The sequence below is a fragment of the Stegodyphus dumicola genome, chromosome 1 (assembly GCF_044657685.1).
Source record: "Stegodyphus dumicola isolate Sdum_Otavi_A_Nest chromosome 1, ASM4465768v1".
Taxonomy (NCBI): Eukaryota; Metazoa; Arthropoda; class Arachnida; order Araneae; family Eresidae; genus Stegodyphus; species Stegodyphus dumicola.
In genome coordinates, this window is record NC_140768.1 from 279,870,513 (window position 1) to 279,890,752 (window position 20,240).

General features: G+C 31.2%; 1 protein-coding gene across 3 annotated transcripts in view; it reads right to left on the reverse strand.

Annotated features, from left to right (window-relative positions):
* Sema5c (Semaphorin 5c) overlaps positions 1–20,240 on the reverse strand; it is a 209,600-nt gene that overhangs the window by 35,329 nt on the left and 154,031 nt on the right. For all 3 annotated transcript variants that reach the window (XM_085807641.1, XM_085807644.1, XM_085807649.1), the window contains 6 exons: positions 17,230–17,338; positions 16,527–16,625; positions 12,698–12,911; positions 4,693–4,781; positions 492–691; positions 140–275 (listed from right to left, as the gene is read on the reverse strand). In XM_085807641.1, the coding sequence (XP_085663767.1) occupies positions 140–275; positions 492–691; positions 4,693–4,781; positions 12,698–12,911; positions 16,527–16,625; positions 17,230–17,338 (847 nt within the window). The remainder of the gene's footprint in view (positions 1–139; positions 276–491; positions 692–4,692; positions 4,782–12,697; positions 12,912–16,526; positions 16,626–17,229; positions 17,339–20,240) is intronic.

Here is a 20,240-nt window from a genome sequence, read left to right on the forward strand (position 1 = left end):
ATCTTGATATTTTTGGAGAAGATAGGGATGAATTTAATATTAAAAATTTTGCAAATGCACTGTTTATGCCAGTGTTTTAATCTTTCACCTTATAAATTTATTCTCAAATCACAAAATAATATTTTGAATATCAAACTACCTGAAAGTGTTTATGAGTTACAGTATGTTTCTCCCATGCTGCCTTTGGATTACTCTGGTACTTGAGCGGGCCATTAAAAGCTTTATGTATAGCCGAAAAATTGAAAGCACATATGGCACTGCCATATATACTGTTCCTGAAATGAAAGCGTGCATCTTTATAACAAACATTTCAATATATAATAAAGACAATGCAACTTAATTTGAAAAAATCAGAACAATGAATAGAAGTTTATATATATACAAAAAGAAATCTAAAAAATAACTGCTTACACATTCAATTTTTAAACATTCTCTAGATACACATTTAAAAAGGTTACAAACTAATCATATGTAAAATTTAAACTACTCACTCTGGTGTTGTAAAGGTAGCATACATAATTTGATGACTTTCAATGAAATAAATACTCTGAATTTCATTATAATAAAATGGATAAGGGCCTGGAATTGAACAGTTCAAGCGAGCTTTTAAAAATGTTGTCCAGTTGTCTTTCAAAATAAACTGTCCTCCTTTATCATTTTTGCACATTCGGCCAACTCTTGAATATATAATCTAAAAACAAAGTGAAATTATGCACTGGAATGAGAAAAAAGCTTTCATTCAAAATATCTTTATACAAATTTGTTTTTAATTTCTAAAAATTTACAAAAGCATACATCTTTTTGCAGAAGTCAAATTATTAATTATTTAAAGAATAGAATTTCCAAAAAATTGCTTTCCACAGCAAAATTTTTAAAATTTTAGATACAATGATTATTTGATTTTTATAACATAGCAATATTTAGTATTTTTGGGTAAACACTGGAGAAGGCGTAAGGAATAAGCGTTAAAAAATATGCATATTAACTTCGGTATTCCTTCACAGACTTAAAAGATCTAGTTTTAAATTATTGGTACTTTCTGATTATCTGCAACCCCTCTTGAAAAGTATTCTTAAAGCAATGTGCTATGTTGCCATAACAGGCAATCTAAAATATATTAATATAGTTGCATTTCTTCAGACAGATGGCATTTTGCCTAATGCAAAAGTTCCCATTCACTTCATAAACTTTTGTACTTTTGTACTTCTTTTGTACTTCATAAATACAACTTTTGTACAACTTTTGTACTTCATAAATGACTGAATTTTTATGGATCAAAATTTGTATCCCAATGCTGAATGTGTGCAGTTTTCTGATGATTTTACTGCAGAAACAAATTAATATGTACACGGGAACACAACAATATGCAGTGCTCAGTTTCTGTTGTTCTCAGTTGTATTTTTAAGTGAAATAGATCACTATGTACATGAAAAGAAAAACAGTAACAATGGCAAGATGAGTTGTGAGATTTTTTTAAGCCAAAAGAGATTGCCATGCACAAGGAAAGAACAGTACCAAAAAATAAAAATATAAATGTTCTATTATGGATGTTGCATTTTACGTTTTGTTAATTGGTTGCTGTTCTGTGTAATTGTTAGATCACTGCCATTTGAAAATCGCTGTTGTCTTTCAAAAATTAGTTGCAGATGGTTGCCGACTTGATGCAGATAATTAGAAATTATTATATACAGTTTCAAGATGGGAGCTTACTTTTCCTTCATTTATCTCAAAAATATAATACAGATATATATATATATATATATATAATGTTGTATGATCTTAAATTCATTTAGTGCGAAAACAAGTAACTACTACTACTTCCAGTCCCCGTTAAAACATTTTTAACAATTAACTTTCAAGTTACTTCAAAACATTTTTCAAAAAATAACTTGCTAGTATGGATTCACTCTTTTAAGATAATCCTACTATAATTATACTTAAAAGATAATATAATCAAATAATCAATATTATTTAGTAAATATATATACAGTCAAAAGTTGTTAATCCGGACTCGTCGGGACTTCGGCGATTCCGGTTTATCGATTTTTCCGGATTATAGATCATCAGTTTAAATCTGGTAAAATGGCATGCAGAAATTATAAAATTAAAAATATGAAACCGTAATTTATGAAATAAAGAACAATTATGATCTAAAGAGAATCAAAATTTACAAAAAAAAAGCTTAATATTTATTTGTTTACTTTATTAAACATTTCTTTCAATGTAAGTTGTTTAAGTTGCTTCGTTTTATGTGATAATACTTTCTCTTTAATTCTATAAACAGTCATAATTTCTTCTTCAGTTACAAAGTTCCGCTGTTCAAGTCCTATAATTGCTGTGTCGAGAATACCGACTAATTTGTCAAATGAAATTTTTTCGTTTTCAATAACCTCTGTGTCACTTTCTTCACTATCGGAAGTGAATTATAATGATGAGGAATTTGATTTAAATCATATCAAAGACGGAGTACATCGAGATGAAATAATACATTTAGTAAGGAATCATAAGCCGAATAAAATAAAAACATCTGCCCTGAAGATAAGGAGAGTGCTGACAGATGAACTTTCAATTCATTGTGTGTGCCTGCCGCTGCGTTAAAGATAAACAAAGTTTATATAAACAAACGTTAAAGTTTAGATAAACAAAGGATATGCCTATATCCATTTTTTGCAGCAATTCCACTTTTTGTTTGATGGACATCGGAACATGCTTTCGCTTTGTAGATCTTTGATAGCTCCAGAATCGGAAATTCTTTTTGACATAATCGAAAGTTCAAGCTTACTTTTATAAAATTGCCCTAACAGTCTGCAAAAAATAATAAGCCGGATCCAATTAGAAGATTAAAGAACAGCGCAATCTGCAACATTAACTGAATTAGATAATTTTAGCTTAGCTTATACTGTCCGTTATACATTAAATGCGCATTCATAAACGTATTTTGCGCACACGCCTATTTGCAGCCGTAAAGGTCTCTTGCTCATGCGTCAACGCGACACATGCGCAGAAAGTTTGTAGCTTTGAGGTCCGGATTATAGATCATTCCGGATTATGGGTGTCCGAATTAACGACTTTTGACTGTATATATCTATATATATATAGCTGATAATAAGTTATATATATTATTAGAAATTAGAATTTATTATTAGAAAAATTTTCTATATACTATATAAATATAATAAAATATTAAGTATTATAATGTAGAAAAAGTAAATAATATAAGAAGAACAATAATTTTACACATCCAAAGGTTAATGAAAAGAATCCTACTATTTACAACACCCAGACCAGTAATAAAACAGAAAGGCCACGATAAATTGCATATGCCACATATTTAACCACAGATTTTACCCACATATTTACCCGATAAATTGCGTATGTCCCATATTTACCCGATAAACTGCATATGCCACATACTTACCCGCAGAAAGAACAGCATAGGATTTGCACAATAAATTTAAACATGTACAGAACTGAAATGCAACAAAGCTGCTGATGGATCAATAAATACCTTTAAGCAACATATAAAAATAAGAAGCTAGAAAACTTGAATTCTGAACATTTTGAAATAAATTACAAATATAATCTTTAAGACTTAGGTACACATATCAAAATTTGAAAGAATATGAGGGTTAAAGGAAATGAACTAAAAAAGCAACAGGGCATAAAGCATCTATATTACTACTCAGTAGAATTAATGTAGTAACAAATAGCAAGCAAATCACCAGTCAGTTAGATCCTTTATTTCAAATTTTATTTGCCATAAAAAATTTTAGCCTCCTAAATGTTCATTTGCAATAAAATTATACAATGAATACCAATTTATAAATCCTCATTCCTTCATTTTTTATATCTGCCCATGTATCTAAAAATTATTTAAACACAATATTTAATAAATTAAGTTTTTTAGTCCAAAGGGGCTTTGTCCCTGAGGGGCTATTGTTTTCGTTTTGCAATTTTGCGTCGAATCACTCTGAATGTCCGTTTCACTTTTCAAAATGTTGCCACCAAATATTATCGCCCTGTATTATATCTAAAGAAATTAAACAATGAAGAATCTGCATAAATGTATGTATGTTTGTCTCATTGTGATAAAACTATGGTATCTAGAGCCATCAGATTTTGAATGATGTAATCCTACTGCGAATATGGGCATCTGGAAGACCAACTTTGAAGTTTGGAATTTGTTTTATTATCCATTTCATATTTTGTAAAATTTTGTAAACGAATTTTTGATTAACAAACGCAAGGATTTGAAAGCAAACAAGGACAACGTTGTACAGAAAAAATATTTTTATCTCCAGCAAGTGGAACTGTATATCAAAAATTCTAAAGATATGTTCAATTTAAATTATTTTGCAATATTGCTCTTGAACTGAATTTTATGGTTTAAGTGCAAAGAACATGATATTTAATAAATAAAGGTAACACACAAAATGTTAAAAAAATGCCCTTTTGGGTGTAATTTAAACTCTGAAACCTTTCAAATTTTCTTTTTCTATTTTTTATTAATTGTTCTCAAAACTTTTATTATTATTATTTTTAACACATCAGCTATTTTTTTTATTAGAATTACTGTAGCCAAACATTTTAGCGATGACCAAAAATCCAAGATTCTGCCAAGCAAAAAAAAAAAAAAAAAAAAAATTTACAACGATTGTGATGTTAACAGAAAACATTAGTGAAAAAACATACCTTTCCACAATTTATATACTCCACAGCTATTTCTCTAAAGAAAAAATATGTAAAATTTCCAATTTCATACGATGCCACAAAACTTGGTTCTATAAAATGGAAAAAAAAAAAAAATTACATAACATATTAGTCTAAACAAATTCACAGTAAAAATATACAAAATATAAAATAAAAAATGCTTCACACTAATTATAAATGGAACTTTTTTGAAGGCCTTCAATGATAAAAAAATTAAATACTTTTCAGTTAACAAGATGCCACCTAACACCAAAAGTAAATGTTGGTGCAAAATTTAAAGACAGAAATAATGAGAACAACTTTAACGATATACAGTTTCATAATAGAATAGCTATCTTATTAAATCTAAATTGAATCTAAAAAAATAACAATTAAAAAAACCCTGAAATTTACAAATAAGAACATATGTGATAATTTCAATTAACAGTTATACAGTGATTCATTCTTAGCTGCAGCTGACAGAATTCATCAAAATGAGCCCTTGACACAAGAAGCTAACTGCTAACAGAAAATGAATGTCTTAACTTTTGAACCAATATACACTCTGTAAACATTTCTTCTTGCTATAAAGGAGGTTCAGATGAAAAGGTATGCAATGACACTGTGGGTATAACTGAAGTTTTTATTCACTAGTAATCACTAGACACCTGAGCACAACTATCTCACTGTTTCATGGACCAAAGGACTCCCAGTAGCTATGACAGGAGCCAGTCCTTCAGTTTGTCATATGAGCTGAAGTGCTTCCTTTTGAGATGTTTTTTTATAGCGAACCAAACACATGGAAGTTGCAGAGTGACATGTCTGGGCTGTATGGTAGATGCTCTAGCTGCTCCCATTTAAACTTGGCCATTACAACTTGTGTGACTTTGGAGATGTGTGGACACACATTAACATGGAGCAGAATCATTTCCTCTAAGAGCAGCCCTGGCATTTGCTCTTGATGGACTTGTGTAGGCTATGGAGTTTCTCATACTACATGTCACTGTTAATGTTTCTCCTGTGCTCGAGGAATTCGATGAGCATTGGACCTTGGATGTCAAAAAAAGATGGCTAGCATCATCTTGCCTGCCGAAGGCACAGCTTTCACTTTTTTATTGGAAAGTGACAATGCATGCTTATGCTGCATGTTGTCTCCTTTGGTCTCTAGTGATGGTATGAGCTCGCATCACTGGTAGCTATCTGTTCCAGGAAAGCATGGTCTTCATCATATTTCAACAGGTTTTTGCAATGTTACCCTACACATAGTTCCTTTTGCAGTTTACTGAGCTTCTTCAGAACCTATTGTGCGCACACCTTCCGGCAACCCGATATATTGCACACAATTGTCCATACTGTTACAACACCGTTCCCTACCACCACTGTTAACATTCGCTTGTGACACACTGATCACCTCTCACCAGGTCATTCACCTTGTTGATGAGTTCGGCCATGATTACCATGTTTGCCTAGCCTGGCCTCAGGTCATCACTAAAACACTCCTGATTTTTGTGAAAACGGGCATTTCACTTTCTCACTGACTTGTCAGAGACACAGTCTTCCCCATACATGGCCATCTTGAAATGAATATCGGTCAGTTTAACCCATTCCGCCATCAAAAATCTAGTAACATCTCATTGCTTCTCAGTTTTGAAATGTCCTCACACGCACTGCTTCATCAATTGGACAAAACACACAACTGCTTGTTCTCCTGCATCATGTGCAAGTGACCTCACATGTCCATAACCATGCCAGACACTACTTTCATCATAGATATCTCACTATGTTATCCTACAGCGGCACACTCAAATTTCAACTGGTTTGGTTGTGCCTTTTCATTTAAACACCCCTCATACATGAATGATTCTGCAGTGCTACCCTATTTTGATGTTTTGGTAAAAACAAAATATAATTTCATTTCATGATTTTCCAAACAAAATCTTTCAGTATAGATAATATATTCATCTCAAACGAATTTAATCAACCATTCATTATTTGGCAATTGCCAAATTATATAATCCATATCAATTACTTCTTAAAAAAGTAGCAATTCAATTTAAAATAAAAAATAAGCAACTGGAAATCTCTGAGCAACTCTTGATGTGAAATAAACAGATTGCCACACTTGGTTGGCACATTATGATTGACACAATGTTCACCAAAAAGTACTTTAAATTTTAAATGCTTAAGTAAAGTACACACATTATATGGAAATAATATTAAAAAAACTGTGCTAAAATCAAATGCAGGTTTTAAATAAGTTTTTAAGTGGAAAAGATGCCAAGATGAGATCTCATTTTAGTGACAAGTCTATTGTGTGATCATACTGTCATCTATTGTCCAGTGTCAAAATCAATAAAGTTCCATTTAAAATCAATGCAAATCTAAGGTTGCTTTTGTAGCATAATTTAAAATTTTACATTTGAGCATGTTTTTCTTTCAATCAAAATATTAAAGTTTATGATAAAAGGCACATATCATCTTACACAATGTTTTAATTAAAACTGTTAATCAATCTATTACATACCAGTAGTGCTCACTAAAATCTTTCAACATTTCATGATTTCAACACCTCTTTCTAAGTTATATATATATATATATATATATATATACAGTGGTGGCCCAAATTGTGGACACTTTTGGAAATTTTTATGTTGTTGAACTTTGCATGCTTATAGCAAATGTTACATTTCACAAAATGCAAACTTGTATACAGTCAAAAGTCATTAATTCGGACACCCATAATCCTGACTTCAAAGCTACAAACTTTCTGCGCTTGCGCGTAAGACCTTTACGGCTGCAGATATGCTTGTGCGCGTGCGCAAAATACATTTACGAGTGCGCGTTTAATGTATAACAGACGGTATAAGCTAAGCTAAAATTGTCTAATTATCTATTTCAGTTAATGTTGCAGATTGCGTTGTTCCTTAATCTTCGAATTGGATCCGGCTTATTATTTTTTGCAGACTGTTAGAGCAATTTTATAAAAGTAAGCTTGAACTTTCGATTATGTCAAATAGAATTTCTGATATATATTTATTAATATGTAAAGGATCTACAAAGCGAAAGTATGTTTCGAAGTTCATTAAACAAAAAGTGGAATTGTTGCAAAAAATGGATAAAGGCATATGCTTTGTTTATCTAAACTTTAACGTTTTTTTATCTAAACTTTGTTTATCTTTAACGCCGCTGTGGCGTGCGTGCAAAGAATTGGAAGTTGATCTGTCAGCACTATCCTTATCTTCAGGGCAGATGTTTTTATTTTATTTGGCTTATTATTCCTTACTAAATGTAGTATTTCATCTCGATGTACTCCGTCTTTGATATGATTTAAATCAAATTCCTCGTCATTATAATTCACTTCCGATAGCGAACAAAGTGACAGAGGTTATTGAAAACGAAAAAATTTCAATTGATAAATTAGTCGGTAGACACAGCAATTATAGGACTTGAACAGCGGAACTTTGTAACTGAACAAGAAATTATGTCTGTTTATAGAATTAAAGAGAATGTATTATCACATAAAAAACGAAGAAACTTAAACAACTTACATTGAAGGAAATGATTAATAAAGTAAACAAATAAATATTAAGCGTTTTTTTGTAAATTTTGATACCCTTTAGATCATAATTTTTCTTTATTTCATAAATTACGGTTTCATATTTTTAATTTTATAATTTCTGCATGCCATCTGACCAGCTTTAAACTGATGATCTATAATCCGGAAAAATCGATAATCCGGAACTGTATATCATTTTAAAGAGAATTTATTACTGAATTCAATACAAAACACAAAATTCAATTATTTGCAATACAAAAAAAAAAGTTATATGTACTTTAATATAAATAAAAAACACAGTTATGAAGTGGTATGTAACGTCTAGCTTTCCTGGCCAATCACTGTTCTTGTTCTGAGAACCAATCAAATGTTAGTAACTGCCAGTAGAAGCTAATATCATGTTTACACTTGAAACAATTCATTATTTTGCTTTGTTCTGTAGAAGGAGGACCTGTTTCTTATACACTGCAATTACAAGTAGGAATTTTTGTAAAAATTTTTAATATTTAGTCAAGAAGCAATGACATCAAATAAAAGAGAAGATTGGACACCTAGAAAGAGATGTAATATTATTGTGTTACGAGAAAGTGCTATGCTGAAATTGCAAGACAGGTGGGTGGCTCAGTGACTACATCTGGAGTCCGAAAGTTTTTTTTACGATATCAGGAGACGAATGCAATAAAAAACAAAGAAGGAAAAGGCCGAAAAGGTGCACCACATCTATTGATGACAGAAGAATAAAACGAATATGTCTCCAAGATAGAAAAATGTCATCAGCGACCATCAGAAGTGATCTGAATGATGCTGGTGTTTCTGTCAGTTCCAGAACAATCAGGAGAAGATTAACAGGTGTTGGACTCAGAGGTAGAATTTCACAAAAAAAGCCTTATCTTAATTTTCAGCAACGAAAAAAAAAAAAAAAGAAAAAAAAAAAAAAAAAGACTACAGTGGGCAAAGGAGCACATTAACTGGACAGATGATCAGTGGTCACAAGTTATATGGAGTGATGAAACTAACATATTGCTATTCGGTAGTGATGGGCGAAAATATGTAAGGTGTAGAATAGGAGAAGAGTTACATCCTGACTGCATTCAAGCAACCGTGAAGAACCCAGTTAGTGATATGATTTGGTCATGCATGTCAGCAGATGGTATTGGTTGCCTTCATGTCATCGATGGGACACCGAATGCCAGAAAATACATTGACACTATTCTAGAACAAAAACTTCTACCTTCCATCAGAGATCTTTTCCTCAACAATGCTTCCTTTATTTTTCAGCAGGATTCTGCTCCTTGCCACACGGCCAAAATATCGAAAGAGTGGTTTCGTACAAAGAGCATTAAATTGTTGTCATGGCCAGGAAACAGTCCTGACCTCAATCCTATTGAAAATTTGTGGCACCGTTTGAAAACTCTTGTCCGAATGAGGTGCCCATCAAATAAAAGGGAACTAATTGAGACTATAATTGTTTCCTGGCATCATGTAATAACGAAAGAAGAGCTTAAAACTCTTGTCAGCTCAATGAAACATCGATGTGAAGCTGTAATCAAAAATAAAAGGTACCCTACTAAGTACTGATAACTCACTGCAATCATCACTATCTAATGTATATTGATAACTATTATCATTTAACTTTTTTTGTATTGCAAATAATTGAATTTCGTGTGTTGTATTGAATTCAGTAATACATTCTCTTTAAAATGATGTATACAAGTTTGCATTTTGTGAAATGTAACATTTTCTATAAGCATACAAAGTTCAAAAACATAAAAATTTCCAAAAGTGTGCACAATTTTGCCCACCACTGTATATACAAATGTTACTTTATATATATATATATTACAAATATATATATATATATATATTTCTCAGCTGTTAAAATTTTACAGGTTAGTTAATTTACAGGTTAGTTACTGGTAAATTTAGAAAAGATTTTGCTGTACAAGTAGAAAAACAAACCTCTTGCTTTATTGATTTAAATTTTTGATAAAAGTAGTACAATTACATATCATCACTGTTGCTTCAAAAGGTTGCACATCAAAAAAGGCTGCGAAAAGTTTTCTGAAGATGCAAAATAAAAAATAAGTTTATAAATGTTACACCTAAGAATGGCTTGTACCAAGTTCGCACTTTCATATTCTATATACTGTTCCATATATATATATATATAATAAGTTATTTACTAAAGTAATATTGATTATATTATCTCCTAATATAAAGAATGCATCTGAATGAAGTAACCCAGAACCATGAAATTTAATCTCAAAAATAATATTTTTAAAGGAACTTGAATTTAAATCATGAAAAATAGAAATGGAAACTTTTAATATGAAAATTAATAAACCAAATAATTATCATCATTGATTGTAAATTGGTTGACTTTTCAAGAATAACAAACCAACCAATGTTCAGTTAACAATAATTAATAAATGGGATAGTGTTTGGTCTTTCATTCAAGTATATTTCCAAACTGGCAATTTGAGTTAAGGCTAAACTTGTATGTTGAGTTTTAATCCAATCAGTAAGATTGTTATTGCCAAATTGAGTAGGAGTAAATAAATTTCTCTGCTGGATAAAGTAGTAATAAAATTTTTTTATCATTTACTTCAGTTAAGTGTCCCCCCGGCACCCTCGCTTTCATATATGTTAATTCAAAACTATTTTTATAAATATAATAAACAGAATTTAATCTTTGCTATATTTACAAAATTAAATTCAAAGTAATCGTTATAAACATAAAACAATGCAATCTTTGCAAAATTAATGAAATATAAGTTGAAAAAGTAAAAGATATTTATAAAATAAGGTACAAGGAAATATACAAAGTTAAATGTACTCCTACTCAATTTGGCAATAATATCTTGAGATTTCTAAAAAACCATTAACTTAATGGAACTGCTACATTCAAAATGAATTCTTTATAGTATTTCACTTTAATTCATCTCACTAATTGGATTAAAATGCAACTTACAAGTTCGGCCTTAACTCAAATTGTCATTTTGGCAACATACCTTTTACTTAAGTAAAAGACGAAACACCTTCACATTTATTAATTAATTTTAATTGAACAGGAGTTGGTTTGTTTCCCTTGAAAAGTCAACCAATTTCCGATCAATGACGATAATTATTTGGTTTATTAATTTTCATATTAAAAGTTTCCATTTCTATTTTTCATGATTTAAATTTAAGTTCCTTTAAAAATATTATTTTTGGGATTAAAGTTCATGTTTGTGGGTTACTTCATTCAGATGCATAATTCTACTAACTTTATATTAAAAGATAATATAATCAATATTACTTTAGTAAATAAATTATTATTATCTTACTTAGCAGCTATTGTGCAAGTATTAGAAGATTATTTCGATTTCAATTAATTAATTCAATCTTTGATATATATATATATATATATATTTCTGCTGAACTGTTGAATAATGCCTTGGTTTAAAAACAACTGTTTTTGACATATGACTTTCAGTCTATAATCATAAAAATTTCAGTTTTTAAAATCAGAACATATTCATTCTTATTCTTCTAACGTCTTCACGAATACACATTCAACAAGAACAATTTAAGGGGGAAAAATCTCTTATCTCCCCAACAAAAGTAATTTTTATGTTGTTATTTTTTATCCTCTAATTGAAAAGATTTCAATTAGGTTCATGAATTCATCATGGGAAATTGAAAGTAAGCACTTATCTAAGGCTTAAAGGCTTTGAAGGTAGTTTGAGTTTTCCCCCGCTTTGTCCTAATTTTGATTCACCTTAGCAGATGGATTTAAAGGGGTCCTATTCCTCTTTTCCTACCACTAGTGTCTTAAAACGATTTTCAGCTCAATAGTATTTTAAGAGCTTGTAAGACACAAAGACATTACATTCTTACAGACATCCAAGCCTTCAACAAGTTTCTAATTCAAAACCAAAGATATGGAAATCAACACCCCTATCAGTTGCCAACAAAGTGGCATTTCTTTTATTATTATGGTTTTAACAAGAATCCTAATAGTACATAATTTTTAATATTATTTTTGTATATTAATATAAATCATCATTTACCCTTTATTAACTTCATACTAATAAAATTAATTGATTACAGCAGTGAATTTTATACCAAATTAAAATTTCTTAGTTAATTTAAATAGAGATTTAATTTTGTATTAATGATGCTATTTCCAGATATAAACTAGTCATATAAGTTAAATGCAGCTGAATAGCATTTCAGCAGAATAATACAGCAGAATAATATTTCATTTTGTAATGGTCAACAGTCTACTTCAAATTTCAGTTTTTTAAGAATTTTCTCCTTTATTGTTTTAATATCAGTTTACACATAAATACAGTAACCAGAAAATTCCAGCCCCGTTTAATGCTCATTTCAACAAAGACCAATTTGGAATTTCACCAATACTTGAAGTTGATGTATATAATATATTATTACAAAGATTAATTAACTTACCATTCAGCCATTTGGGATCATACTGTACAGTCCGCAGAAATGGCTCAGTTCCCATTATACGAACGATAGCATAGTTCTGGGATGAAAAATCCAAGGCAGATGCTAAATAATAATCTCCTTCAGATGTCATAAGAGCTGTACTATTAGTATGAGGATTACTCGGGCATTTAGCTAGTCCAGATTTCCACTCGTGCACAGTATGGAGGGAATTAACCTGATCAACAATTAAAAAAAATCTATGTAATAAAAATTTATTTCTTATTTATTTTATATAAATGGCTATATAAAAAATTTTCTGGTTTAACTTCAAAGAATCTTAACAAATGGAAACACAGGATTATTAACTTGCAGCTACAGCGATCATCAGTCTAGGTAAGGCAGTATACCACAAGACATCGCTGTGTTAATATGGAGAACTGCAATAATCATGTTTCTGTGATCACATATATGTGGTAGCTTGGGATTATCTCATGAATGGAAAGGTGGAACAACAAGCTAACATGAAATTTTACATTGGGTAAATTGGCCACAGAGACACTAACTCTTCAAATCTGCAAATGCTGTAAATAAATTTATGTTTTGTTGTTAAAAAGAGTTATTTCTTGCCACTTTACAAGTAACTGACATAATAGAAGTCACTGGTGTGTATCTTGTTCTCAAAACTGGTTTGCCAAGATTACAGCGATAAACTGTATGCAGTGCTTTGAGTGGCACAATTCAAAGGTAAAGAACATCCTTGTAAGGGACAAGTGATCTGGGAGACTTCCCACAAGCATCAACCTCGAAAATGTGAGACGGATTCATGAACTTGTGCATACGGATAGTCAAAGAATGATCAGTGGTGCCTAAATGATCCTAAGTGGAAGTTAATATGTAGTGTGTAGCATTTAACATATAATCATCTTTTTATGGATGTAAAAGAGTAAAATATGGTGAAAATACACAATTTAGTCTTCTATCTTCAACTTGATACAAAATCTATAAAAGTCAAACCAATCACTCATTTCTCCTTGGCAGAAACTAAAACTGTGAGTTGTTAAATGGCATGACAACACGATACAGGGTATCCGATAAATGTTGCGACAAACTTCTGAGGGAGGTAGGACACATCATAAAGATTAAGAACTGCACAGGAACCCATGCCCAGAAATGTCAGGAGTAAGTAATAACAGAGGTAGAAGATGGGAAAGGAAGCAAGAGAGTGATTAATTTGAAACATTTATTGGGCATGAATACAAATGGCAAACAACAGCTGGAATGTTACAACAGATGCTTGAAGTCTGCACCATCAGATGCCAAACATGTCTGACACCAACGGACCATTGATTGCTGGACATGTTCCAACACACCAGGAGTTTCTTTGATTATAGCAGCTATGCAGGCGAGACTTGCCACAAGATCCATTTCAGACAAAACAGGATCTGATACACTGCACTTTTGATGGCTTTCCAGCACAAACACTCCTGTAGTTGCACAAATTTTGATGCAGACATGCAAACAAACTGTGATGTGGTTGATGTCTGTCAGGGAAGCGTTTTTGATAAATGCGTGTAGTAGCTCGTCCATTACCCTCAGCTATTCCATACATTAAGTGCATGTCTACAAGCTTTCCATTAGTATAGCGTTCCATGCTCTTTGTATGGTTCCTACCGCTCAAATGAGGCAATCCTCACTTTCCGCTAGCACTCTCTACATCACCCCCTGGCGTCATATAATGACGTTTCTGGCCATGGGTTCCTATGCAATTCTTAATCCTTATGACATGCCCTACCTCCCCCAGAAGTTTGTCGCAACATTTATGGGACACTCTGTAGATACAAATGACTTTCCACCTTCCTTACTAGTTTTGAACTAGCTCCTTCAGTTAAAAAAATGCACCATGATTTTCAAAGAACCCAATAAAATCATACACCACTTTCTACCACTACAGAAATTAAAAGAAATTTTCATAAAATCATTGGGAGCTTTTCTGTCAACATGGCACCAGTTGTCAAATCTGGTAGCCTGTTAGATCATGTCATGAATAGCTGTGCAATGACACTATTATGATTCAGTGGAGAGAATGACCATCAATCCAGGAATACATCTTTCCTAGATTTTTTTCAGTTGCTTTAATGGATGAACTAGAAACTACTACAGTCAAAAGTCGTTAATCCGGACTTGTCAGGACTTTGGCGATTCTGGATTATCGATTTTTCTAGATTATAGATCATCAGTTTAAATCTGGTAAGATGGCATGCAGAAATTATAAAATTAAAAATATGAAACCATAATTTATGAAATAAAGAACAATTATGATCTAAAGAGTACCAAACTTTAAAAAAAAAAAAAAAAAAAAAAAAAAACTTAATATTTATTTGTTTACTTTATTAAACATTTCTTTCAATGTAAGTTGTTTAAGTTGCTTCGTTTTATGTGATAATACTTTCTCTTTAATTCTATAAACAGACATAATTTCTTCTTCAGTTACAAAGTTCCGCTGTTCAAGTCCTATAATTGCTGTGTCGAGAATACCGACTAATTTGTCAATTGAAATTTTTCCGTTTTCAATAACCTCTGTGTCACTTTCTTCACTATCGGAAGCGAATTATAATGATGAGGAATTTGATTTAAATCATATCAAAGACGGAGTACATCGAGATGAAATACTACATTTAGTAAGGAATTATAAGCCAAATAAAATAAAAACATCTGCCCTGAAGATAAGGATAGTGCTGACAGATCAACTTCCAATTCATTGCACGCCGTGGTGGTAGTGCTTAAATGTATAACATGTTTTCCTTTTTTATGTTATTTTATTGTTTGGTTTTAAATGTGTTTTATTGAGATTATGTATTTTTTGTTTGCCTATATTGTAGAATTTGCTGCTCCTTTGATTTTTCAAGTGAAAATATATCAATGTGTACATGGACAAAGTAAAGAGATTGCGCAATGCAAGTTTGTGCAATTCTGGGATTTTTTTTAAGCGAAAATAAAACATGTGTAAAATAAAACATTAACATTGACAAACATAAAACATAACATTTTTTAAGCAAAAATAAAACATTGCGACGTGTACATGGATAAAGTGAAAAGAGGTTGCAATGCCATTTTTGTGCAATTCGGGGATTTTTTTTAAGTGAAAATAGGTTAACGTGTACATGGATAAAGTCAAAGGAGTGAGCACAATGCCCTTTTCGTGCAATTCGGGGATTTTTTTTAAGTGAAAATAAGTTGATGTGTACATGAATACTGAGTTTGTGCAATTGTTTTGTCTTGTTATTTTGGCTTTGGCACAAAAATCACCGCTTTGCAAGCCAAAATAAAGAGTAAAAAAATTGCACAAAATTGGTATCCATTTACCGCCAAAAATTGCGAAGTTTTGCCAAGGGGTACCCTAAACTATACTTTTACCGACATTAATAGCAAATACACTATTTTTGATGGATTGCAATGTGATGTTGTGCAATGTAGTGAAATAAACATCAGCGCAGCACAGGGTGCTACTATTTAACTAAATCTAATCTAAATTATCAAAATGTAATCTGAAATTAATCTGTAAAAATTTATTTTGCAATTGTTTTTATTATTATACTAATTCCAGAGTTAATAAAATAATCATTCTTTTGATAAAACCTTACATATTGTTAGGGTCGCCATCATCTAGTTAGATTTTATGTCAATGTTTAAATCTGGTGCTAAGTCAATGTTTAAATCTGTGCTTTATTAACAGAAGAACAGTTCCCAGTGTTATTTGTGAATGAACATATACAACTTTTAAGCACAGTATAACTCTACAGTATGCATAATTGAATTATATTTATAGTAAAACAGAATATTAGAAACTTACATCTCGCCATGAACATTCAGGTGAGAATGCATTTGTTCCACAGATAAATAACCTGTTATTATGCATTAGCAAGACCCGTATGTAATTGTGACAGTCTTCCTATAATAAGGGAAAATAATAATAATAATTTAAGACTGCTAACTCATATGCCATAAATAATGAGTAAAAATTCCATAACTAATGACAAAAATTACATACATTCAGCATATACAGAAATTTTATCATCGATAAACATTACATAATTTCTTCTAAAAAGAGCTTAGAAGTATCTTTTTTTTCTTGTTTCTAGACCAAAGTTTCATGAGAAATTATTATAACTATTAAAATATAAAAATTAAAAATTTGTGTAAATGAATTCAAATGAAATATCACATAAATTGTTTTTTAAATGCATTCAAACAGAACATTAAAAAATTATAATAGATTAGAGTAACAAATTAAAACAAAGCCATATGGATTTATTTTTACATTATTGATTTGTAATGATAAATGTAACTTTAACATGTATTTAATAAAATAAATAAATTAATAAAAATCTTTTGTTTTACATTTTCACTAACTTCAGAGATTAAATATGTAAATCACACATAAAAATTACTAATTTATTTTGAGAAACATCATTATATTTAATCAATAGTTCTTTTATTTCTGTAGCCTCCAAACAGAGTATAAATAACTAATAAAATACAAAAAGAAAAATAACCTCAGACTGTCCTTTCTGAATACATGTATTAATATCCCGTTCAGGAGCTGGCCAAGCTGCTTTTTCTAATACCCTCAAACCTTCAAGGCTCAATCGATATATGCAATCCCTGAAAGTAAAAACCAAAATAATTTGAATGAATTAAAAAAGATGCATAGAATTCACACAGTTACATAGCTAATAGAGAGTCTAGTTTGAACAGTTAACATTTTAGAAGTCTATTTTAGGAGTATACAGTCAAAAGTCGTTAATTCGGACTCGTCGGGACTTCGGTGATTCCGGATTATCGATTTTTCTGGATTATAGATCATCAGTTTAAATCTGGTAAGATGGCATGCAGAAATTATAAAATTAAAAATATGAAACCGTAATATATGAAATAAAGAACAATTATGATCTAAAGGGTATCAAAATTTACAAAGAAAAAAAGCTTAATATTTATTTGTTTACTTTATTAAACATTTCTTTCAATGTAAGTTGTTTAAGTTGCTTCGTTTTATGTGATAATACTTTCTCTTTAATTCTATAAACAGTCATAACTTCTTCTTCAGTTACAAAGTTCCGCTGTTCAAGTTCTATAATTGCTGTGTCGAGAATACCGACTAATTTGTTAATCAAAATTTTTTTCGTTTTCAATAATCTCTGTGTCACTTTTTTCAGTATCGGAAGTGAATTATAATGACGAGGAATTTGATTTAAATCATATCAAAGACGGAGTACATCGAGATGAAATACGACATTTAGTAAGGAATTATAAGCCAAACAAAATAAAAACATCTGTCCTGAAGATAAGGATAGTGATGACAGATCAACTTCCAATTTATTGCGTGCTGCGGCATTCCCCCCCCCCAAAGAGCAGCGTGAAATTGATAAACAGATTTCGGAATGGTTAGAGATACGCCTTTATCGATTTTTTGCAGTAATTCCACTTTTTGTTTAATGGACTTCGAAACATACTTTCGCTTTGTAGTTCCTTTACATATTAATAAATATATATCAGAAATTCTATTTGACATAATCGAAAGTTCAAGCTTACTTTTATAAAATTGCTCTAACAGTCTGCAAAAAATAATAAGCCGGATCCAATTCGAAGATTAAGGAACAACACAATCTGCAACATTAACTGAAATAGATAATTAGACAATTTTAGCTTAGCTTATACCATCCGTTATGCATTAAACATGCATGTGCACATGCACATTCGCAGCCATAAAGGTCTTACGCGCACGCGTAAACGCCTATGCGCATGCGTCAACGTGACGCATACGCAGAAAGTTTGTAGCTTTGAGGTACGGATTATAGATCATTCCGGATTATGGGTGTCTGATTTAATGACTTTTGACAGTATAATGATGAGATCTTATAAACGTGGTTAAAGTATGGAATAATCAAAGACCTGAAAATGATGTAATGACTCCTGGACATTTCTTGCCTTATCGAGTGGTATTTAAAATTCAGCAACAATGAAAATTAGGCCTGTGCTTGATGCCTCCGTGCATACTAAAAACTCAGTATCTGTGAATGAATGTTTAGTGAAAGTTCTGAATCTCATGTTTCTCATTTCAGCAATATTAACTCATATCTGTAAACAGCTAATTCTTTCGTACATTCCTAGTAGATATAAAACAAGCTTTATTGCAAATTAGTATTCAGTGGATTTTCATCACTCCTACCAATGTCTGGTGGGATTTTCATCACTCCTACCTCCTATGTCTGGTGGAGCAGATGGGAATGACCGAAGAGTCTGGGATTAATAGGAATGACCAAAGAGTGCTGGGATGGGCCCAACTATATTATGAACTGACGACGATCTTGTACAAAGCAGAATATGTAATCAATAGCTAATTGGGGCAAAAGCTGATTTACATACTTCTTATCTTACAATTGTGTATTGTGTGCTCTGTTCCTGTCACAATTACATTAAAAATGTAAATGGGCTAATCTTTGCAATATGGTAACAGGTAATTTGGCGATATTTTGGTAAGGCAATAAAGGTTACTAGTTAAGACTTTAGCCCTGTACATGGATAAAGTCAAGAGTGTGAACAATGCTATTTTTGTGCAATTCTGGGATTTTTTTTAAAGTGAAAATAAGTTGACATGTACATGGATGATACCATGTAATTCTTAAAAACGCGGCAAGCAGTGGGCGATTCTGCACTTTTTCCCAATTTCACACCTAATCTTCATCATGATTAAGCACTTTTGTTCCATAGAAGTTCTAGCATAAGCGTAATTTGGCTAGCAGATTGTTGGGAAAAAAATTTTGAGTTAAAAAAAAAAAAAAAAAAAAAGCCTTTACGTCGTGAAAACAAAATGGCGTCCAAACAAAAACTAGCAGGTTGCTGTAGCAGGGTTAGTCGCCAAATTTTCGTCAAAAAATCGCCAAGTTACCATAATTCAAAGATTAACCTGTAAATGTTCTGAAAATAGGCATGATTAGAGTGCCAATTGAACAAACAAACTGTGGCTATAAATTTGGATTTAAATAAAAGTGGAATTAAAACTGCCTTGACTGCCAAATTTCTTATTCACTATGGATCAGCATTTCAGTATTCTATGCTTAACAACATTGCTATGTCTTTTTCTATCATACATACAAGTATATAAGTGGCTTGAAATGAAAAAAAGTAGAATATAAAGCATCTTGTGTATCAAAAGGGCATAAATCAGAAGTACTGGGGCCCTGTGAAAAGTCATTAAAATGATGAACAAAATTAAATGTATGAAATAATAAATAATTAAAATTAAATAAAATGCAGATAAATAAATAATAAATTAAGTTCAATTAATGTCAAGTAGTTAACTAATAAAATGAAATTAAAAGCCAGATTATGTGTTATTGATTTCCACATACAATTAGAATGATAAAAACTGCTGAATTTTAAGCCTTGGTAATCAGGTATTACGGGACAGGTGTTGGTAATGTCCCTGTAAGAAAATTAATTTTGTCTTTTCTCAGTGTATGTAAAATAACACTTGCTACTAGGTGTTAGAAAGACAATATGATCC